The sequence below is a fragment of the Stegastes partitus genome, unplaced genomic scaffold (genome assembly GCF_000690725.1).
Source record: "Stegastes partitus isolate 25-593 unplaced genomic scaffold, Stegastes_partitus-1.0.2 Scaffold1312, whole genome shotgun sequence".
Classification (NCBI taxonomy): domain Eukaryota; kingdom Metazoa; phylum Chordata; class Actinopteri; family Pomacentridae; genus Stegastes; species Stegastes partitus.
The window spans coordinates 6,058-30,259 of NW_007579043.1; the positions used below are offsets into that span (position 1 = coordinate 6,058).

The 24,202-nt window shown below is 40.5% G+C and overlaps 1 protein-coding gene across 2 annotated transcripts in view; it reads right to left on the reverse strand.

Annotated features, from left to right (window-relative positions):
• Nucleotides 1-1,784: 1,784 nt before the first annotated feature.
• LOC103369631 (probable E3 ubiquitin-protein ligase MID2) overlaps nucleotides 1,785-24,202 on the reverse strand; it is a 76,736-nt gene continuing 54,318 nt past the window's right edge. For both annotated transcript variants that reach the window (XM_008298386.1, XM_008298385.1), the window contains 3 exons: nucleotides 21,689-21,850; nucleotides 6,622-6,829; nucleotides 1,785-6,249 (listed from right to left, as the gene is read on the reverse strand). In XM_008298386.1, coding sequence (XP_008296608.1) covers nucleotides 5,826-6,249; nucleotides 6,622-6,829; nucleotides 21,689-21,850 — 794 coding nt within the window. In that variant the 3' untranslated portion in view covers nucleotides 1,785-5,825. The remainder of the gene's footprint in view (nucleotides 6,250-6,621; nucleotides 6,830-21,688; nucleotides 21,851-24,202) is intronic.

Here is a 24,202-nt window from a genome sequence, read left to right on the forward strand (position 1 = left end):
CCTGGTGGTCATTTAGTGGTGCATGCAGCAAGAAAAGAACAAAAAAAACATGAATGAAATAACTCAAACTGCTAAGTAGGCTCACTTGTTATTCTTATAAGTTCAATAACTACAAGGCTTTAATGCTTTAATAAGTTTGTTTTAGGATTATAGCCATAGACCGCATATAAAAGATGATGTAGCCACTGTGATATCACCCATTGGTTTGGTTTGATGATGATTCTGAAGCTTCAAGTTTGAAATTTGGCAGTCGCCTACTTGGTCTTTTGAAACTGGATATGACGAGTGAGGGATAAATCTGACTGAGAACTTGAGGACGATATGCCACCTGAATGGCAGTGACTTGTCAATCTCAAGTTAGCTATGCTTTGTCATAGATTTTTTGACTCTAAATGGGACCATAATTTACAATATAAACTTCATATTGTACTAAAGAAGACTTGAAAGTAGTGATTGAGATCAAAAACTTTTTTGGAAAATATTTACTGAGGTAACAAATCAAGCGGGACATACGGGCATTTTCTACTTTTTTACAATCTGGCTTATTTTTTTTATAGCCAGAGGAGTTGTCCCCTGCTGGTCATTAAAAAGAATGCAATCTTAGATAACTTCCTCATTGGCTTCACTTGTCAGACATTGACCATTTTTTAATGTACAATCTCAGGTTAAATTGCTATACGGTGCTCTACTGAGCAATGAAATAGCTTGGAGATTGCTTGTATCTCTAAAAATTCTCGCACTCTTAAGAGATCTTCTCATTATCTGACACCATTTCACAAGAGAGTTGACTGGCCAGTTGGCAGAGCTTTCATACAAACCAAACGAATCTGTTCCCCAAAACAAAATCTAAAATGGAGAAAAGTAGGTTTCTTAGTGTCGTCATTTTATACTAAATAAATTCCTACACTGTTTGGTCAACCCAATGTCTTATTGAAGGTTTGCTGTTGGCAGAAGCAGAGGATCACATGGTCAAAACGTATCCATCATACCACCATATTATTTATCTATTTTTACATTTACATTTTTTATTATCTTAAATAGGGATCTGTATAAACTTTAAATGGTTTTAAGGGACTGACTTCCTTGATTCCCTCATGACATTGTTAGAACAGTCCCGCTGCCTCATCGGGGAAAAAAAAAAGCAAAATAAGTGAGCATATTGTTCATCGTTTCAGGGTCAGCGCGTGTGTGTGCCATGCTCGCAGGCACTGTTGGGACCCATGCACTGTAGTACTATGTAGTAATGGAGAACTAGTGCCAGTGACGACAGATGAGGGCTAAGAGGGTATAACCCCAGTAAACCCACCCTGAGCTCCGGATGACCTGCCAGTCTGGCAACCCGACTACGCAATCGTACGTTCCAGGTCTCTGGCCCATTGAAAGCTTTGGGTTGCATTTTAAATTGGTGTATAAAATACACAGCAGTGTTTGGAGGCCCCTGTGAGCAATCCAAAGCACTGTTTGTGTATGACGTACCTCTAAAAAGGAGATTTATTATAGATCTTTATGCGTTTATAAGCCAGCTTACAAGTGTTGGGACATTAAAACGTCAATATATTAAAGGAATAGTGCAACAATTTGAGATCTAAACGTATTGCCGTTCTTCCTGGGAATTACAGGAGAAAATCAATACCCTTCACATTTGCATGATAAATATAAAACCACAAGAGCTATTTCGATCCCTGTTATGGATTCTGTTTTCAGCGCCAAGTACAAGTTAATTTCCCAACTGTCTTCTGCAAGTTGGAGGCAACACAACTGAGGAAGATTCTTGACTCGTGCAGTTTTGGGATCAGACTTTTAATTGGACTTAAATTCACATAAATAACATTGGTTCATATATATTTTGTATATTATACAACTTTATATAATATATATTTCCCCCTATGATTTACATTCCTCTCTGGCTAAAATTATCTCAGTTATATCTATGGAAACAGAAAGCATTGCATGAAGGCAAAACTGCTCTTTTTGTGCTGTTCATCAAGGTCCAAATGCCAAAAGGAGAGGAGCGCATTTCTCTTGAGTTGTAAAAAAACAAAAATGAAAAAAAAAAAACAAAAAAACAAAACAATTTCCCAAGTTACACAAACAGAAAAGCAAAAAGGAGAATCTATTGCATTGTCTCTAGGGTATTACACTGCACTACAAGGAGTGGGTAGCTATTGAAAATCATTCACCGTATATATTTTACTGTATTGACTTGTGACACAAAAAAAGAGCACTGCAAACGATCTGATATGCATGGCAATGAAACTTTGTGTGACTGTTCCTGTCATGTTTTTTTTTTTTCCATTGTAAAAAAAAAAAAAAGAAAAAGGAAAAAAAAAGAAGAAGAGAGAATATGTTTGACTCGATAAAAAATCCCATCATGAAGATAAGGAAAGAGTTATGAACCTGTAGCAAGGTCACGTAATCATGCAGTGACCCAGCCAAGCACACTTGCACAGATGAGTTGAGCTTGTCAGTCCAGATCACAAATCAACACTTGGTCGCTCTGAGCCTGGGTGGATATGGATGGACATCCGGAAGTCAGGTAACATTCAGTAATCTTCCTGACGGAAAAAAAAACAACACGCCTTCCCCCTCATCCTGGAGCTCCCACTGTTACCTTTGACCAGTGGATCATCTCTGTAATCGATACCTTCATCAAATAATCATGACTGATGCGTCACGCAGTCTCCCTTAATGAAACCTGCAGGTTGAAAGGTGCACAGATATTGTCGGCCATTGCATGCCAGAGTCTCGCTGCCTTTCTATAGCTGAGAGTTATAAAGCAACTTATAAAGTCACAAGAAAATTATGTGAATAAGTGAGTTTGCACCTGCTTTTACAAGACAACGGAATCACAGCCTGTCAGAATAGAAATGTTAGATGACAGTCAACATTAAGTACAAACCTGGTAATGAGTTAAAGGGAGTGAAAATGGCAATGAGGTGTAAGTTTTCCATGTCAAATATATGTTAAAATCTTGTTTTACACACAACCTCCAGTGTCGCAATCTCTCTGCACTTTTCCTGCGATACAACCTCTTAAATCTGCACAACCTATCACACACATATTTGATTGTCTGAATCAGTGCCACTACCTGAATATCAAACCGCTGTTGCCCACATGAGGCCTTCAAACCCAAACAAAAAAGCAAAGAATGGCTCCAGCTACTTGAAAAGTGACGGAGGATAAAAAGAGTTTGAGGTCAAGTCTGTTGTAAGCAAATGTTTGGAAGCGTGATGGAGAAAAACAAGATTCAGCGAACAAACTTGAAAGAGTTACTTTAACTACCCAGTGAACCGTGGGATCCTACGATGTATCATGCATTTACCACGACAAGGCCGACCTAAACGGAACATGGCATGTGTGGGTGTGTGGGTGTGTATGTGCGCGCGTGTGTGTGTTAATAAATCACAGAGGAAAAACACAATCATGCCATGACGTCGTGACAGACAGCAAAGTTAAGTGTTAACTCCCTCCTTCCCTGAAAAAGTCAACAACAGAGCTAACTTCTTAAAACAGCTATTAGTTCATCATCTTCATAACATTGTGATTAAAAAAAAAAATCCCATAAACATCATCATAATCACATCCCTTTTCTAAACACGATTATTTGATCATATGCTTTTGAAAAGAGTGATGGGGAGGGAAAGTCGCTGGTTGTGTTCAAAGCACAGTTAAAATAACACTTTAGACTTTACAGCAGGGACTTATTTTGTATTGCAAAGAGCTTTGAGTGACCAGATAAGGTGTTTTAACCATGTTTTACTGCGATAAATTTCATTCCAGTTAATATGACAAGCAGCATTAGTTCCTGATTATAAATTCTTTTGTAAAGATGTGCAGGGGGAAAAAAAAGGGTGAGTTAACACAACCAGCAGCAGTGCGAATTGTCACTTACCCTCCCCAGTACAAGCCTGCCACTCAGCTCCATCTATTTTAATACTCACAGAGGGGAAATAGTGTTAATTAAAAAGTGCATCATGTATATGTTGTGATTAATAATAAAAGTAATCGATCTTCTTTGTCATAAATAACAATTTCTTTTCCTCTAGAATTCAATAAACCTCTTATTATACAAGTTGAGTAGTCACATGATGCAGATCTACCCCCTGTGATCTTGTTCATACAGTATCTGGGAGCAACGTTAACACTTCCCGAAACTCGGAAGCTGGCACCCACCAATGCAAACGGGACTGATGGGTTCAAACCTAGGAGGAAGATCAAGGAAAAAGACTTTAGCAACGCCCACTGTGACAGCCACTAAGGATACAACACGTGAATGGTGACAACAGTATATTTGGAATGCACCTCCTTGTAACGCAGCTCAGAAAGTCCACGTTGAGCATCCAGCTGAATTAGCAAGATGCCAACGTCTAGCAAAGTAGGCTCAAAGACGATACATCTACATTTGAAAGAATTAAATCTTAGTTATATGACAAAATCGATACCACTCTTGTGTCTGAACATTGGGCCATTGAGTGTTGCGTTGCGTCGGTGCGCCGGAATCTGGAGCTCTAAATATATCAAGTATTTTGAGTTTTGAGAGTGCAGGTCTAGCATGACATGCAAGTATTAAGTCAAAGCGATATGCATCATTATGCTCCTTAAAGACTACGCTGCCAGCTGCACAACTTAGGAAATCAAGACTTAGTTTTACTTCCTGTGGTAACTCTGTTTCATGTATTGTTTACAGTAAATACACAAAAACCTACCAAGCTACACCACACCCTGAGCGGAAAATACATCAGTCAGATACCACCTTGTTGCAAGCTAATCTTAGTCATACTTTACTGGAGTATTTGAGGTTGTGAATACCTTCCATATATGCCTTTTTTTTTTTTTTTTACATCAAAGCTGAAATCTTTTGTCATGTTGTCAATGCAAGTATATGGCTATCTCCTGGAGGCTGCACGTGCTAGTGTACACCTGGTACACAAAGACACCAGTAGAAAAGATTTGTTTGTTCATTTTTGGCCAGCACTAGCCTATCCTGCTACTTGCAGCATTTCAAAGGCTCACCAATTTACACATAATACTTTGCTTGGTTAATCCATGATAAAGCAGAAATGTAGATTTGACACTTTGTGGAGGTTTACATGCTGAAACGAGAGGGATAAAGTCTTCAGTCGTAATGCATTAAGCTTATCTGGCTGCTGGTGCTAGCTTCATGTAGTGTGCAGACATGAGAATGGTACTGATCATCTCATTTAACTAAAGACATAAAATTGGTCCAATTTAAAATGTGTCAAATCTTATTACTTCACATATCACTTAAGTTTAATGTAAAAAAAAATGTGGTCAATTACAATCAATTTAAACTATACTCCAGTTATTTTTGATGTCTTGATTCCTTTACATTATGTCATGTATTTTTTTCTTGTTAAAATCTTTTAAAAATCCATCTCACTGTTCATGTGTTGCATCTTGAAACTTTAAATGGCTGACATGAGGATTTTCACCTTGGTCTTCTGCCTAGGGTCAAATCAAGAGGAAACAAAAGAAAAAGGAAGACCTTAAATGGTCCTGAAAACCAGGAGTCCAGTCCTGCCTAATGACTAACCAAAGCTCTCTGTCAGTGACTCCAGGGCGTTGCATGAATTTTACTGATGTTTGTGGTCAGGAGACCTTGTTCCCATTCACTGATGAATTTGCAAAAACATTGGATGGCTATAAACTAACAGGACTGACATTTTTCCAGACTGGTGTGCATATTTCCAACACTTTCTAAATCCATAAGAAAGTAACCAGTTCACTCATGATGACTGGAGAAGAGCTCAGTCACACTGCCATCATTTTTCAGCTCCCAATCGACCTTTCAGTCGCCGGACCAGTCAGTGGCAGGTCTTCATCCCGGTCAAGTATGGTGATTCTTGTCGGCACAGGCCCATTTGCTGCTGTTGCTGCTCTTGAAGATCTGAAGCCACACCATCGACAAAATCGGGGACAGGTAGCCCTGAGAGTATCATAACTGACTTGTTCCAGATCATGAAAGTGGGTACAACAGGCAGGAGGAAGGAGACTTCAAAGGTGTGAATGTGCTGGGAATTCATGGCATCATAAAAGGACAGTGAGTTGTTGTCGTAGTCCAGCAGGACGCCCAGCCGCCTCAGCTGCAGGCTCGCCTCCACCAGCATCTCTTTACCATCGTGGCGCACCATAAAGTTGTTGTTGCAGCGTGAGAACACCCATGAGGATGAGTTCTTGCCGCTCCATTCGTTTTTTGGGGCTGATTTGTAAGCCACGCCGATGGCATACCTGCAGGGGAGGAACATTTTAGAGCACATTAGTGATCTGAAACTAGTGTCCTCCTTAATGACTTTACTTGCATAGTCAAGCTACCTCATGCTGAGGACACACAAGATAGGCACAGGCCCTTTGGGTCTTTCCTGCATGAAGAGGTCTACTTCACAGCCAATTAGTGAAAAGAATATAATTAGGATAAGAGTATACACTGTGTGTGGTGTGCGTCTGTTGTGTGTGTGTGTATGTGTATGTGTGTGTGTGTGTGTGAGTGAGGGGAGGTTTGCATAACAGCCTAGATTTAAACTCCCAAAAGAAAGATATTTCAGTTTACCAAGCCTCCTTGCAGGCTTATATAATGCACTCGTGTGCATGTGTGTTTCTTACCACGTGGATGCTCCCAGTAGCACCTCCCAGTAGTGGCACCCGCTGTCAATAAAGACATTACCAGCAGCTCCATAGGAGCCTGTGCCGCTGAAACGCTCGGGGGTGTGGCTCTTCTTCAGCGAGCTCTCGTCCTTCTCCATGGTCAGACAGTCATTGGACAGACGTAGCTTCTTGTGGGCTGTTTTTGGGTCCAACTTGAACGGTTGACCTGGAAGGAGCCATAATTGTGTATTTTAAAGGCACTGTATTTTGATCATGATAATGTTATTGCCCTCATCAGCAAACTAGCACATCCTCATGAAAAACAAACACTATTCCAGAAAAATATTACTATTAAAATAGGTCTGTCGTGATTAGTCAGCATAATCGAAGTGCTACAGTTTCTGAAAATGGCGGCTGCAGCAGAGTCTAACTCAGTTCAGTGTATAAAAGTTTCCAAAGAGCAGAGGCTTCGACAGTAGGGGTGTACTGTTCAAAGTTTTCGTGAAGTGCCACGGCAACTCCAGCGCAATGCACGTACAGCTGAAGACAAAACACACAGGCGGTATTCAAAAACCAGGTTTAATGTTGTCTATTCGGTAGTAGAGAGAGCTTTTTAATATAGTAACATCCCTTAGATTAATTGAGTAATAAAAATAGTCGATAATCAATAAAAACAGTCTTTCCTGGCAGCCTCAAGCTGAAAATAAAATAGCAAATGGAGATAAATCACATAAAACCAAATCTAATAAAATGGCCTGCTTTGCCTGTGTTTAATAACTGCAGATCACAACTTTTTTATGTTATATTTGCTTCTTTCTTAATAATGTATAAATAAACAAAAGAAAAGGGCAGTCTGAGTGTAGTTACTGTGCAAATTTTCAAATTAAAGTTTTGTTTATTTTATGTACTATAGCTGTTAAAATTGTGCTCAGCTCTTGTACTTATGGAACTAGTCCTGTGTAAGTATCTTGTTGAACAGAAATATTTATTAGAGAGCTTCAGGCATTATTGGAAATGCATTCTAAATTTTGAAGAAGTGATAACTGTTTTGGCAGGCCTTTTGAGGCAACAACACAATCTGTAAACACCACTACTAATACGTTACACTGATCATTTTTGTCAACATTTGCCTGTTCACACTTTCTCATTTCTGGTGCAACATTCGCATTTATATAAAGCCACGTTACTGCCCCACTGACCCAAGTTCTGTTCTGGTTGCCACCAACTTCTGAGGGAATACGTGACTCTTCTAACCAAATAAAAAGCTCCACTATGTTCACCACTGAGTCTCTAACTGTGTTTGTCTACTATTTAGGGTTCATGGTCATTTAAGACTGTCAAGTGTAAAAAGGCAGGAGATACAAGATCAAAGAGGTGAAAGAGCTGAGGATAAGAATAAAAATTAGAGCAAGATTTTAACTCGGAGCAGCAGCAAAAGAAGAAAATAAATATAAAGTGGGGTGAGGAGTGCTTGCAGAGAACTCACAGGCAGAGACAGAAGAGGAGAATGTTTGAAATACAAGGGCGAGAGACTCAACTTCAAAGCCGCTCACAGCCTTTGGTGAAAACATTTCGTAACAGTGGAGGAAGCCACCCGGCATTTTCCTCTGTGCCTCCAATCACACAGACTTGGAAATTAGCTGAAGGAAATAGCCTTCACTTCCACCGCAGTAGGTAGCGGTTGGGGCTATTCAGTGGAAATGCTGCTATCCGGCTGCAACAATTCAGTTCGCAATGACACCAGTAATTTGGGTGTAATGGGTGGAAAATTGAGAGGGCAAAACTAGGTGAGTGGCAGAGAGAGAGGAGCTAAAGAGTGAGGCGGAGAGGAGAAGTTGAGGGGATAATATGAGACTGAAGATTCGGTGGAGGATCCCCACTCTACCTCCATCTGTGTGTGAGCGTATGTGTGAAGTGTGTAGGCTTCACGGAAGTCAGCCACATCCCTTCCAGACCTGACATTTAACTCTGACACCTCTCATCTCATCTCTCAGCCTCCCTGAGCCTCCCACGGCTTAATGAGCGACACAATGAGGACCCTGACTCCTCCTCCCCTCTCTCTATCTGCCCTTCCCTTCATCTCTCTCTTCCCCCATTCTTTCATTCTCATCCCCTCTATCCTCTCTCCACTCTCGCACACTCCCCTCCAATAATCTGCGTGGTGAGTGTGTGTTACTGCGTGCGGATATGAGACGACGAGGCCAATGTGCTGCTGGCAGCCAATTACATTAATGCGCTCTCTTCTTTGAACTGCTTATCGCTGCCAGCGCAGCCATTTCCAAACACTGGGGCTCTGTCATGCCTTTCCAGGGGATGACTCCTGAGAGCCCCGGCCTGGGCCTGAGGTTGGGGAAGGGGAAACACACGTGATGGTAGAGGACAAGCAGACACACACTCAGAGCATCGACTGCAGCCTGCACAAAAGCAGACATACAGTACAGTAAATTGCCAAGTGGAAATGTTTTGAACCAGCGCCAGGAGGATTCTTGTAAATGGAGAAAGTCAAGCATAGTAAATTTGCATTTGAACTGTGAATTCTTGGTATGTGAGAATCAATGTGCACGTACTGTAACAGAAGCCTGGCAGGTCACCGCAAAATGAAACTGGCAAAATGGCAGGTGTATGACTAAAAGAGCTGCTGTGTTTGGCGTGATTGTGATTTTGTTGGAAGCTTGTCAAACCAAACTGTTGCGGCTTTTCACACAATGTCTGTGGATCGTGGTTTGCAAATGGTCAACAATGTGTTCATTTTTACTTCTGTCTAAAGGAACCTGCGAGCCAGAATGAGTCACAAGCTCTGGTGAAAATAGTTTAGTACAGTTCCAGTATAACACTTACATTTTGTGCTCTTCCACAGTGTTCTGATTTTATCAGGTCACTCTGCAATACTTTCGATACTCTTACGTCTGAGTGTAATAAAGTACGTTTTACCTTGTGGCGTCCTACTTTTATTTAAGTAAAGGATCTGAGTCCATCACTGAAGCTCCTTCGTTCTGCAGAGTTGCCATGAAATGAACAGACCTAAAGTCACAGCGAGTGTACTCGTATTTGCTTGCAGCAGTTGGAGAACATGCCAAATTTGATTTCTTCTGGAGTGCTACACTGCCAGCCTAAAGGCGTAAAGAAGGCATGTGTGGAGTTATATATTAGGAAGAAGACCAATTCAAAAAGTGGATGTTTACATCTAAGAAAGTTCAGAAGCCTTTTCATACAAGCTGTCTGAAGAAACAACGCACGCATTCAGTGTATTCTTGACCAGAAAAACTGTGTTCCCTCCGGCTGCTGCTACACAGTATCTCGTTAAAGACATACAGATTGCTGTCAGATTGCATAACGCAAACAATAAAAAGCAGGACAGGATACTGGAAGAGGATATCCCACAGGATTTCTTAGCAGTGCCTGTGATTAGTCTCCCTCCACTTTGCAATAATACAGTATTAATTAGAGATATTTCTAACTGTCTGCAGAGATGATAACTGCTCTCTATTATACTGCCTCGGAGCTGTGCATTGTTACGGACTTGGAAGTCTTTAATGGAAACTTGTAAAACACAGAAAAGAAACAGTATCAAGGAAGGAGAAAAAAAAGAGAGAGAAAAGAAATGAAAGAGACTACTGTTGGGGAGCATTTATAAAACGTAATTTCATTCCAGCTTCATTCTGTTGGGTCCTTGTTGAAATACTTGCACTGGGACAGCATCTGGGTAATTGACTTTATTTCAATTCAGTCAATTTCACTCAAGCCTTTTCTTTTTTTCTTTTTCCAGGCTCACATTTTTGCTGAGGGATAGATTGAGCTGCCTCTGTAATGAGGGAGATGGAAAAAAAGATCCATTCTAGTGCATAACTAAACAATTACTGCAGTAGAAACAGCAGCATTAGAGGCACGGGGCGCTCTCTCGACACAGCAGCAGTCTGAAACAATCTTATATCTTTTCACAGGTTTCTGCACCCCTGTTGAACTTCCACATCATTGCCCTTGATTTAAATGCACATCAGCATTCCACATGGCTTCTAATTGTCTGATTCATACGTAATGGGGGAATGTGTTCCAGCAGCGATGACTTCTTTCATCTGCTGAAATACAACATGGCTGGGGACGCCCAACAGCACGGCTCAAGCATGAGGTGCTGCGTGAGTTCATGGCAGAGTGAGTTCCCCTCTATCACATCTTATCTTCCCACCTCCTACTGGGCAATTTTTTGGCTCTCTTTACTGAACTTCTACAAAAACTGAAAAAAAAAAGTCTCAGAGTAGTGAAAAGCAAAGACAAACAGTAGTCCTTGATCTTCTCCAGCTTCACCCTTTAATGAACTAGGCAGTGTCTTCAGAGACCAGTGCTAGAAAAATAATTTTCAGTGAGACTTCTGGGTCTGCTTAGAATTTCACTGTGATTAAGAAGCCATTTTTGGAAAGGAAGTTTCTGTGATGGTTCGTTAGAGTAAAAGCATGTGATAGATCCCCCCCTCCCCTCAACAAGAGTAAGAGTCGACGCTTTTGGTCTTGTGTGAAAAATGCAATCATTCATTAACTCAGCTACTCTCCCCGTTACACATGTCTTCTCTCCGGTTGTATCGGTGCGCACACATGCGCTGCACAAACTGTATTTAAAGGGACTTGAAAGCGATGTTAATCACATCAAGCCTTCCTTGCTGAGTTTTCTGGTTTTCAGCGCTCACATTCAGTCTGTCTTGGCATTTTACCACCCACCTCAAATTCTCAATCCCCCCACTTCACCTGCTGGCATTTCCACCCGCTGACTGAAAGGAGGTTGGTGTATTGAGCAAGCAAACATAAAACTAAATTCTTTGCTGTCAAGCGCAAAAAAACCCTCAAATGACCAAACATGGTGACCTGTTGACATTACTGACACTGATATTATCTTTGCTCTAATTATTTTTTTCAATGACAGGCCATCTTTCAGATAAAATATGTAATTAGGGAAATAATAATATAGCTGTCCTATACAGTAAAATCCAATTCTGCTGGTTTCTAAAGAAGACATCTTTAAAAATAAGATACAAGTCTGCAGTGTAGATTAAAAAGCTGGGATCTGTTGTTTTTTTTTTTAACAGATGTCATGTAAGAATGAAGATTTGTTGGTTGAAGGCTTGGGTTAATACCCATTTCTTGGTCTAGTGAGCACAACATGTAAAACAGCAGGAAGGTGTATGTGGATTTAGCTCAAAATAATAATATAGGAACCTGTAACTGAGTTTAACCATGTGGCTCATTTATGAGTTTTTACAACAATGGGGTTCTATGGCACAGAGGAATAGTTCATGTCATTCTCTGGCTACATGAATACACGTTAGCAAAGCTACTTCCTTGTTGGCTTTAGTGATGTCATTGACCAAAACAGGCAAAAATAAAAAATTACCAGCCTTTGAGCAGTTCTAATAATTCCAGTTCCTACTGCTGATATACTGTACTGTTCAAAGGTTTGCTAAATTATCGTGAAGATGCTTCAAACACAATGCCACAAATAGGCACTGTTTAGCATAATTTCATACAGGTAGTGTAACCGCTATATGCTTTCAGACATAACCAATTCTTCAAGGCACTCACAGATAGTATTTTCAGGCACTTAGCCGGCAGAGTGTTCACAGGGAGCTCACTACATTTCTGCTGTGGATTTAAGCTGTGTCCTCTGTTTCTCTTCATGTTACCTCAGACTGACTCAACGTTGAGATCAGAACTCTGTGGGGGGGCCGAGCATCTGTTGCAGGACTATTGTTCCTCTTGTTGCTGAAAATAGTTCTTTATGATTTTGGCTTGAATTTTTGGATTGTTGTCTCCTGCTGCACAATGACTTTGGAACCAATCATGCGCCTCCCAGAGGGTATTACGTAATAGATAAGAATCTACACATCTGAAGCTCTGAAAACTTGTGCTGTAACTGCAGAGAAATTTCCAATAGATTATTTAATGAGTCTTTTTTGGACATGCACAAGAAGTGCTGCTCTACCTATGATTCACATTAATCTCTTTAAAAGCAGGATCCTTCCTGACATGGGAGCATGTCAGATCTACTTTGCTTCTCTGCTGTTTTTTTTATTTCCGGCACTATTTCTTGCCTTTATACAACAGCACATAAGGGTAAAGAGCAGGGGGAATGACATGCAAGAAAGGTTGCCGTCTGGATTGAACTGAAGACAATTGTAGTACGCAATATGCACCCTATACCACAATACCCTCCTGTCCTTTTCCATCCTCCCTCACCTCTTCCTCTTCTCATCCTCCCAAAATTCTCTCTTCATCTCCTCTTCCCTTGTCTCCTGCCCACCTCCGACTGTTTGCATTAGGGGCTGTATGGTAGCTCGAGGCCTGTCATCAGAGAAGCCTGCTGGGTAAATATTATTGCAGGTCCTTAAACAGGAAGAGGGACACGCACCCCTGGGGAACCTTGACATGCGATACTTTCAGTTTGGATTTTAGCTGCATACCTCATACAGCGACTGAGACATACACACACACTGTGCGTGCACACACACACATAAACTCTCAGGAGTGTTTGCTCACTCCCTGCTCCATACACACAATATGGATACCCAGAATAGTTTACCAACAGAATGACGAACGCTGTAAAGTCAAAGCCGTTGCAGTGTTTGACTGTCAGCACAGTGGCTGCCGAAAGGAAGGCCAGCATGCATTCAGATTAGCTTTTGTTTGGACACAAACAATATGCTCACTCAAAATAGAGCCCAGTCTTTACTTTGGAAACAATAGAGCTGCTACATGAAGACGTATTTAAGCCCGGATTTATGTTGTTGATACTCCTCCTTCACACTATCCTGCAGCTTTGCACTACAAAAAGACAAAAGTGGATGTTGATGTTTGGAGGATTTACACCGCAGGACAGGTGCAAATGTCAAGCCAGGGTGCTGGAATTTTAATGGTGCTGGTCATTGTGGAAGCACACAATCACACCTCAGTCTGAGCAGCTTATCACCTCTCACAGTGTGAGGAAAATATGGGAAACTGCAGCCCTATTCAATTCTACTCGTAGTGCACATGGAATAAGTGAAAGAATATTTTACATCAACAGCCTTCACAGAGACTTACAACTTAAAAAAGGCTGTTCTCGGCCCGGGCACATATGCTGAATTTGTAGCCGAGGAAATCACATCTTGTAGTTGACTTCCACCTGCACCGGCAATCAAATCAGACACTCTGAACAGTGCAGCCTGCTTTCTCTGATCAGACCTGACAGCCAGTGGTTTGCAGTGTGGAATAATACTAAGCTCAGAGAAGAGACACCAGAGAATCATAAAGACACTGCATGGTAATACAGTGCGACCAATCTGCACAACCTGTGGATAGCGCTCACTCGAAATCTGAATATGTTTTTGTTCCCTAAATTAACAAACTGCTTCCTTCTTTGACTCCAACTTTGTTTTGTGTTGCTTTGAATTCATTACAGAGACAGACATCCAATTAAAAAGCATAAACAGGGCACAGTCTCATAAAGGTCTGTCTGGATTAATGTGGGTTCTTGTTCTGTCAGCCACCACTCTAATAAGTTGTGACTGAACTCAGAGGCGAGCTTAATTCAATTTCACGCTTACGGCCGCCTAAAAACATGGTGCTTTAAACGCAAATGTAATGCTTAATACGTGGTCAGCCAGAAGATTTGCTTTTGCTTTTTCCGTGTTAAAAAGACTGGATGATTAGATTTGAATTAATAGGATGAGCCACTATATTTGGTTTTCATATTAAATAAATGTCCAATTGGATGAAAACCTGAAGTCAAGGTGATTCTTGCAAACAGAAAACAAATGCTTTTACTTTGATATGATTGTTCTTGTTTAAGGACAATTTCTTGCCCGCTGAAGGAATCTAAACTGTAACTGGAGTGGCACTATGTCATTTTGTGCATCTGTGTGCACTGCTGCTGCTTGGACTGTATTAATGGGCAAAAAGCAGTGGACTGAGGGCGCTCACGTCTGCAGACACTCATCCCTGCAAAGAGCTATTTGGTGTCCTTTATTCACTCAACACTCTCTCTTTCTCACTCTCAATCTGTCACTTTTCATCCACTTTTATACTCTCTGTAGGTTCCTCCCTTCGTTTTTTTTGAAGACAGCCGTGTAGAAACCTGGTCACAGTTGGCTCTGAGGTAAATGCAGAAGTGTTGTCCTGGCAATAAAAGGTCACACACATGCACACATGCATGTACACACACTCTCTCTTCTTCTTAACTGCCTTCTTCTTTGTCATTCCTAATTCATATGTTTTTCAAGAAGCCGCGAGTTACTTCACATGTTAGAGATGAGCGTCTAACAGCGCAGTGATACCTCCATCCACTACAGCATTAGTGCTACTGTTCACTTTCAGCCACTCAAAGGGTTCAGCGGCTGGTTTCACTGGAGTGACCTAAAAAGCCTGTGAAAGCTTGAAGACACGATTTTAAATGTTGTCTCAATCAAACCAACTGAATCGCACGAGGCACGAGCACTTCGCATTGCACTTATAATGGATTGCTTAAAACAAAAAGGATCCAATTCTCTACAGCGACTCAACTGCAAACCTCCAGATGTTTTTCCATTTTGAAACTTTTAGTCTTCAGCTCCAAATGATGCAGACTCAAGTGACATCGCTCTGACGTTTAAAACTATTGGGAGTTCTCCTTAAACGTTCCTGGCGCCATGATTTAGCTTCATCACACAGCTTCATTTTTGACAACTTCTTAAATACTGCATGTTGTTTAGACTCCATTTGATAAGGAGAACGCCTTCAAATCAATGTTCAAGGTCTTTGGCACTAGCATGGCTGTCTCTGCTGAGACCAAAAGGTGCATTATCTCTGGGATGAATTGACAGATGGCATAAAGACTGAAAAAAAGGGCACCAGACGAGGAGATCATATGCCATAGCCAGGGGTAACAGAGGACAGTGTGCCAAGAGAGGGGTTAGAGAGGGACATGAAGGAGGAACATGGAGGGATTGAGGGCATGACAAGAAATTGCATAAAAGAACAGACTTTAACAATGCCTCGAGTCCTGGAGAAAACATCAAGCCTGTGTCAAAATCCTTTATTGCATTTGAACTTGAGCAGCTCTCATAAAGCATCTTTTAGTATTGATGATGATACTCTGTGTAATATTGTACTTCAGTCTCTTGAATTGACTGTTCTTGAGCGCTGAGTGCTCAGTGTATTGCATTAGGTTGCAAATTGTGTCTTCTGAGGAATTTTATTTTGAGGAAAGTTATTCTGGTAACATCAGTGATTACGAAGAAAACTGCTCTGATTTAGTTGGTTTCAGTTGTACGTCTAGAATTTTAACCAGTGCAGTAATTTACATTATGTGTCTGTCCATCCATTAGCTATAGCAGCTTTATTCTGTGGAGGGTCACGGGGGACTGCAGACTATTCCAGGGGGAACTGGGATGTGGGGTACACCTTGGAGAGGTCACCAGTCCATAACAGGGCTAACACCAACAGATGATAATCATGCATGGTCACACTCATACCTATGGCCAATCTAGAGTGGCTAATTAAACCGTTATGCATGTATTTAGACTATTGGCCCAGCAGGTTCCAACCCATAACTTTCTTGCCGTGAGGTTATAGTGCAAAACACACCAACACCATGTCATCCTAATGTACAGTTGGAAATGCCTCCCAATACTTTAATGATGCCATGCTAACACAGTCAGCTGCAGTCCATGTATCTTCCACATAGATAGTGCATTATTTTGGGTGTGCTTAAGAGTTACTCTATGAAAAGACAGGATTGTGACGCATGGCTTTCCAGTATCTAGTAGTGCTACATGTCACAATGTTCTTTGCTTTGCTGCTCTTTGCCTAAAATATGATGAGCTTAGGCTAAAAGCCCCCAGAGCCTCTCATCTTTTAAAAAAATGAGACAGCTAAACCTTCCAATCTAGCCACAGACAGAAGAGCGACTTAAAGCGTGAGGCAAGAAACTTGTAGTTCTCAGCTCAAAAGCTCGCTACTAGAGCCGATAGAGCAGCAGAGTCAAGAGGAAAAACCTAATGAGCCTGCCAAAGTGAGATATTTGCGATCACTTTTGTTGTGACCCATTTTTAATCCAAAACACTACTCGCCTTCACTAGAATAGATGAGCGAGGCGCTTTAATCTGAATACCAAATTCCTCTGACAAAAAAAGAGGGAGGAAAGAGTGGGAGAGAAGAGATGAGGGAAAGAATGAGAGACAAAGACATGAGAAGAGTCTGACAAACACACAAGGTGCAGGTGCCATAATGAAAACCACAAAACCTCAATCGGGGATAAAAATATTGAGCGTTTTTCTTTTTTTTTGTGTGTGTGTGTGTTATTTTGATGGCTTGTCTAAACCATTACAGAGGAGAGAAATGCTGGTTGCCAATCACAGGCAAAATCTCAACCATTGTTGGCTGTGGGTGGACAAGTTTTTTCTCCCCCCCGATAGCTCAGGCTGCCAGAGGAGGAGTGATGACAGAGTGAGAGAGAGTGAGCATTCTCCTTCAGCGTTGTATCACACGAGTACTGGACAATCTACTACTACATATGTATATATATGTACCAACAGTGTACTTTACTATTTAGTACTGGCAAACTTAAATGGTTTCATTGGGCAAGTTGTTCCTGCTATTTTTTTTGTCAGTATTTGGCTCTCTGTTCATATGTTTCAGTGTATATGTATAAATTAAACATATATGGAGTTTATGACATCAATTTATTGGTATAATTAGACTTTATCAACACTTAACAAGATAGGTTTCACAAGCTATGCCATTTTTAATGTCATAGCTTGCTAACATATGTTCACCATATTTCTTTCATTATGCTTTTTTTGTTCATTTTTTTCCACGTTTGAGCCAATTTCTATGTTCCACCAATTAAGCAAAGTGTAAAATGAAAGAAATCATCCTTGATTAAAGGGAAATGTAGCAGAGCTTTCAGAAAAAGTCAGACTACGTACTCGTCAGATGTGCTTATGCATGTTATCAGTAATTAATTTCACGCTTGCACGTCTATACTACTACTACATTTTACACATTCATTGCTGTATTTGAAGTGTAAAAGAAAAAAAAAAGAAAAAGAAACAATGCAATTTCTTTAAACTCTCTATAATCATCTTTGGCAGCACAATTTTCGTTTATGTCCTGCCAATAAAGCTCAATTCAATCACACTGAATGGAGAAATAAAACCCAACAAAAGTGGGTCCTGGCAATAGTAAATGGGCGAAGCGTTCACTTCAAAGTACCAGATGGCAGCATCATGTACAGAGGAAGAACAGGTGTACTGCTGGAGAGGGGGTAGCACTTTCTACAGGCCCCCTATCAGCAATAACTGTAAAAATACACTAAACTGATGAAATGAACAAAAAAGTAACAAAACGTAAACTGTGCCTGTGTGTCCTATTAGCTTGGACCTCCATTCTGCTTTAAGTTATTTAAGGAAAGAACTCTGCAGATTTCATACTTTACTAAACTGATTCTTTAACAGACTAACATCAACAACAGCAGGTCCTAATGTTGAATCAAGTTTTAACAAATGCAGCATAAAGCACATCAGGCCTGTCTTATAAACCTGCAACCACTGACTTTTTGTCCACATGAGGGGAGCAGACTCAAGCTTTGAACACAACACAAACATGCAACTTTTCACTGATATGTCAACCTTGTTACCACATATGTTGTAAAGCTACACATCCGTCAACTACAGAGCAACATTATCACAGTAGCTATATGTTAAGTCTGGTGAATGTACACGTATTATTTAGCTCTGTTTTTTTACTTCTACCAACTCAAAGGGGAAACATCTGGATCTTCAGGTGCTAAATGTGTGTAGCCAGCTAGTCACTAAGCGGAAAGGAGCTGCAGGTTTGAGTGATATTTAGTGATGATTGTCACTATGAGTAACTCCTTTCATGTTGTCACACTATTTTCAGATTAGCATTTGGTACACTGTTGTCATAATTAAATAGTATTGATTACAACCACTTTGAGCAACTCAGAACAATCTGCCACAAGTAGCTGATGCATTACGAAAGTCCTGCTTTTTGTGTCGTATACTGAAAAAATGCATTTTTTTAAATTCATCTAGTACTGTATCTGTTCAGACAACAGTTGGTTCAAATGTCGGATAAATGATTAAATTCGCTTTATAGCAGTTAATATCTATTAAACAGCAGTTAGTTTGTTAGTTGTATTTGTTTTTGTGCCTTATCTTTTGACTTGAATTTGATTTTTTACAGTTTTAATTTTTATAGATGGTGATGACTGAATATTTACAAAGACCAACACATAAGATTTTTAAAATCAAATGTATGCTAAACTGTAAGCATACGTGGGCCCCCTGTTGGTCCAACGCCTCGCTCGGTCTCTCCCCTTGTCCCCCATAAGATGTGCGAACAAGCACTGAGTGAGAACCAGAGAGAGATCATCCCTCGACTATGACAGTTCCCCACACACCTATTTTACCCCGCTGAGTGTATCCAGATTACAGTTAATCCTAAATGCCACAGTCAGACTCCTGACAGAAGCTAAGAGGAGTTGGCATATCAACTCCATTTTAGCTCCACTGCACTACTGCAGCAATTTAAGACTGATTTAAAAATTTTATTGAGCCCCCTTGGGGCACATCCTAAATTAGCTATATCGCTAAGGTTTTAACTCATTATGTGCCACAGCTGAGCCCAGAGAATATTTCCACAAAGTAGACTGTGTGTGATGTGTCCAGTCGTATTGTTTCCCTTTTGCTCTTTTAACGTGCATATTTAGCAGCTTTTTAAAATTATCTGTTACACTGGGGACTTTTTTTTTTGTATTTTTACAGTATGTTTTTTTGGAGCTCCTCTAACCTAACACGCACCAAACAGCATCATTGATTTTATGCAATTAATTTGCTTATTTGGTCACATTTAGTACACCTTTACTTCATCTAGTTTATTTCCTTTAGTATTTACTGTGTACTGCTCAGAAGGAGAAGCATATCAAAGAAAACACAGAGTTCAAGGCTAGGACAAGATTGTGCAGCAGAAAATCCAAATTTAGGGAAAAGACAGGGATGAAAGAAACAAAAAGAGGCAGGTAGAGAGGATAACGATTAAACATATTCTGTGAAAAAGAAAAATTTAATTGACTTACACCACAAAACAACTTCTTTGTTTGTGCCAGGAACCTTATGACTACAACCAAGAAGAGAAGATGCCAAAAAGACAGCTTCCCCAGTGTGTAGGGATTCACTGAGAAACAAGAAGTAGGGGAGTATTCACAAAAAGAGGGAGCAAAAACAAAACAAACAGCAAAAAAAGCAGCAAGTGATAAAAGGGGGCAAACAGCCTGCAGTTTTCTGAAAGACAAGCGACAGAGGTGCTGGTGTTTGGTGTGCTGCAGGTTTAATCCCTGCAACATCTGCAGGGGTACGAGTAAAAGTGAAGCTGCTGCAGAACTCACTGTAATCTGACAGGTGTGTAAGAGAGCAAAATAAGTAGAGACAAGCTCTCTTACACACTGTGTACTGAACTTTGCTACCAGCACATCTTAAATTAACCATGTGAGACAAACCACACATAACTTGATAAAGGTTTCGCTACCAGTCTGTGCTGCTAGCAGCAGGAAGACATCATTTGTAAATGTAAAAAGACCTAAAAAAGTACATTTAACATGAGGCCTTAAGGTTAAGGGATTAGGGTTAAAGCGCGGATTATCACAAAGTACAGTCGGTAAAAAGTTAGTTAGGTTATTCTCCATAATTATTCACACTGGAGGGTCTCAGCCTTAATACTGTATGTACTATAGTAGTATTTAATATATACATATATATATATTTTTTGGGGTTATACTCCCTATCATGTAAATGAATCAGGTAAAAATCACACTATAAAAAACACTATGGTGTCTTAACCCCAATATCTACACTTGGTATGTTGTTTTCATAATGTCAATTATAATCTTTTTTTTTACTGGAAGGTGTAAAAAAAGTCACATTTATCATAAAACTGAATCTACTATGTACAAACACAAGTCCTGTGACATATAATCAAAGTCCATAAAAGCAGGTCTTGCCACTTAGCACCCATTTTGTACCACTCCCAGGCAGTTACTTTGAGCCAACAAGGCCAGGTTCCTGTTTGAATCAATGGACAGAGAGCCATAACTGCAATTAAAATGATCATCGGAATATAAAAACTGCAGGTATAGAATCATCAGTCAAATCTGATTAAAAAAAACCAAAAACCCTCACTTAAATCGTTTTGTGATTTTGCCCCCAAAAAAGCGTTAAAAGTGTTTTCCCCCACAAATTAAAGCCATACCAGGTTTAAAGCATTGTGAGGTTGGCCTTATGTTTTGCAATTCGACTGTTAAAAAGTCAAATTCCATTTGGCTGTTTAAGGGGAGGTGTGTCATATATTTGCCATCTTCTGTGTTACAAAAATCTTCCATACATTTGTATTAAGGGTTCTTTAAGTGGCAAATCTTTTCTTTATAACACCTCTAACTCAAAAAGGTAACACTGCTGCTTTCTTAAATACCACAAATACAACGACAGTAACACACAATATCTGCTCAAGAGCTGTTTAAGTCTTTGACGAGACTGTTTTCATCCTTTAAGATGCAGCTGTGAAATCGGCAGCTTCCCGATTCTATACATCAGACGACGCTGACAACCACCTTCTAAGAACTTAACTGAAAAGAAATGGTACAATATGATTCTTTTCAAAAAATTGCTCTTAGACTAAAATTATTCAGCGAAGCTCTTATGAAATGTTTCTGAAGGTTTGTGCCAGAAATATTGCAAGAACTACCGGCGCTGTCGCAGGTTCCTCCTTTCACACACAACTTCTGGACAGACAATGTAACAAATTACAAACCAAAAGCAATGCATAAATCTTATGACTACTAATCAGAATCTAATCTAAATTAGTTCTAAATCTGCCCCATATATCTCATTAATAAATGAAAGACAACCCTCTGGGAAAAGCTTTGAGTAGCCGGTCTGTCAGTTGTGTTGCACAACTGATACAGACAGAAGAAAACTTTCAGCGTTGTATTAAATATCAAAAAACAAAATTAACAAGGCTTGTAAATATTCATAGAAAAGCCGGCAGATGTCACATATGCTTTCACTTACTGTTGGTTTTGAGGCGGGCCGGCTCACTGTTGCGGCTTCCTGCCTGGTTGATAGCCTTGACAAAGAAGATGTAACGGGTGCCACTCTGCAAGCCGTGCACCGTGTAGTGGTTCTGCTTGATGTTAGGTACGATCATCCAGCTGTCTGCAGAGTTGTACAAACCTGGCAGAGGCACACAAACACACACACACACACACACACACATAGCATGAGTAACAAGGTTCTGTCGATGCTTTCAGGGTAAGCAGAGCAACAGTGAGTCCTGCTGAGAGTCTTTTTTTTTTTTCTTCCTTTAGTAATGTTCAAAAGAGGAAAAAAGAAATAAAAAATTCTTCCCCAAATCCGACCAGAGCAGAGCGTTATTTTTTTCTTGCAACCTCAAGTGAGTCATCACACAATAAGAAGCTCAGAGACCACGCGGCTCTCGATGTTATGCAACATTTATGTGTACATACTGATCCATCCCATTACCTTCCCATCAGGTTTATCATGACAGGCTCCCCTGAGGCAATATTGTGTGTTCACTAAGCTGAAACTATAAGCCATTACCAACAAGGTACTCGCAATATGACAAGAAACCTCTGAAGTGAGCGCCCCGGGGCGAAAGACTGTGATCGCCTTTAATGTTCAAATGTATGGAAACATGGGCAATACCAACATGACCCCAGTTAGTGGGGGATTCAGTTCAAAGCAGCTTGCAGAGAAGGGTTAGTAATGCCGGGCTCGCTCTGCAGTCACCTGCTTCTTAACACAGTCTGAGAAATGTAGCTGACTGTGAAGCATAAAAGGAAATCCGAGCTCAGGGCCGAGGCCACCATTGTTGTGTGAAATAATAGGAATGAATTTACACATTACCAATGCTGCTATATGCACTTTACCTGACCCACTACTCCATCACCACATGTGTTTTGATGAAGCAAAGTTTTCTGATTTTTTTTAAGCTGAAGAACTCCACAGTCAACACATGGTGAGACGTTTGCATTGAAGACGGAAGAGTTATTGTGGAAGGCTGTGGGGAGGACTGCTGTTTATTTGAAACAGATGCTGCAAGATGAGCTAAGTTTGGTGCTACTGCACTTTCGCTTGATGTGTGAAATAACAAACATGGTGTGAAATCTTTCACTGTAAGTGCCATGCTGGCTTTTGCACGGAATGAATTAGCATCCGGACAGCTGAAGAGACGGATCAATAATTCTTAGCAGGAGACTACTGAGTGTCTCTAACCATAAAAATGCAATAATTTGTTTAAGAGCACAGATGATTATTAATGAGTCATTAATAACACTAATAGTTACGTCTTTAGCTTCACTAACAGTATGAGTAATAGCGCCATAATGCGTCAGCTGGAAACCAGACAGAAACTGTGTTTTATAAGCAAATATTTCAGAGCCAGCTCTCCTGAAACATCCAATGATGGCTACACTGAAAAAATTCGGAACGCATTCAAATAAAGCCTTGGCAAAACAAACAAAGCATCTTGTTTAGTAGCACTACAGCTGAGGTTAATGTTTGCAGACTTGAAAGTAGAATAACAATGCCTAACGTTGTCTCATCGCTCTGCTTCCCTGCAGAATTGCAGGGAAATGAAAACCCTGAAAGGGAGAGAGAGCTCTCAGGGCCATGCTTACCTTGTCCCTTCTGGTGAGGATGCGTTGTGAATTATTGAGCAAGATGGTAACAGCATGCATAAGTAATAGCAGAGAGTCTGCTTGTAAATATAAATACTTCACAGGACGCAAATAAGGCCTTTAAAAGTGAGGCGGCTTTAAGAATGAATGAGGGGAGGGGACTCTTAAAGTTGGAGTGAGGGCTACATTTTTACACAACAAAAACACACGAAGGGGGTTTCGTCGCCATTCGAGATAAGAAAGGAAGGAAAAGTGAGTAAGTCTGACAGAACCGTCTTTACAACTTGCATACACGATCCACTTTGTATGCAAATGGTCTTTATCTAAGCCTGGACTTATAAAATACACAGGCTCCGTCAACAATGAAATCCTATCACCATTTTCCTTCACAAAAAAAAAAAAAAAAAAAGCAAGACTGTTGTTCTACTGTGACAGCTGTCCCTTGCTGTTTGAAATTTATGCCACCCACCTGTCGTTTTAGCTGCATCCTGTAGAAATTAAGGAGGCTACAATGTTACGTGGGCTTTCGAAAAAAGGAGATACAGGGAAAGATGAAGGAGAAGGGCTTCATGCTGCTTTCCACTTTTAAAGCTTTTGATCTTCGTAGCACCTCTCCATTCTTGCTAAATCAAATTAGGTCAGTACACAGCAATATGCTATTCCTACTTTGCCACCGAAAAAGGGGCTTTCTGACACAAGCTGCGCTGCTTTGGAGAGCATTGTGACTTCAAAGTGCGGTGGGGGAGTAAGTGAATGTGCTATTGAGAAAGAGAAAGAAACGGGGAAACGGAGAGGAAATAGATCAGCTTGTGTTGTGCATCCAGACATCAAGTGTGTGTTTGTGTGTGCACATGTGCCGTTAGTGTGTGTCTGTGTGTGTCAGAAG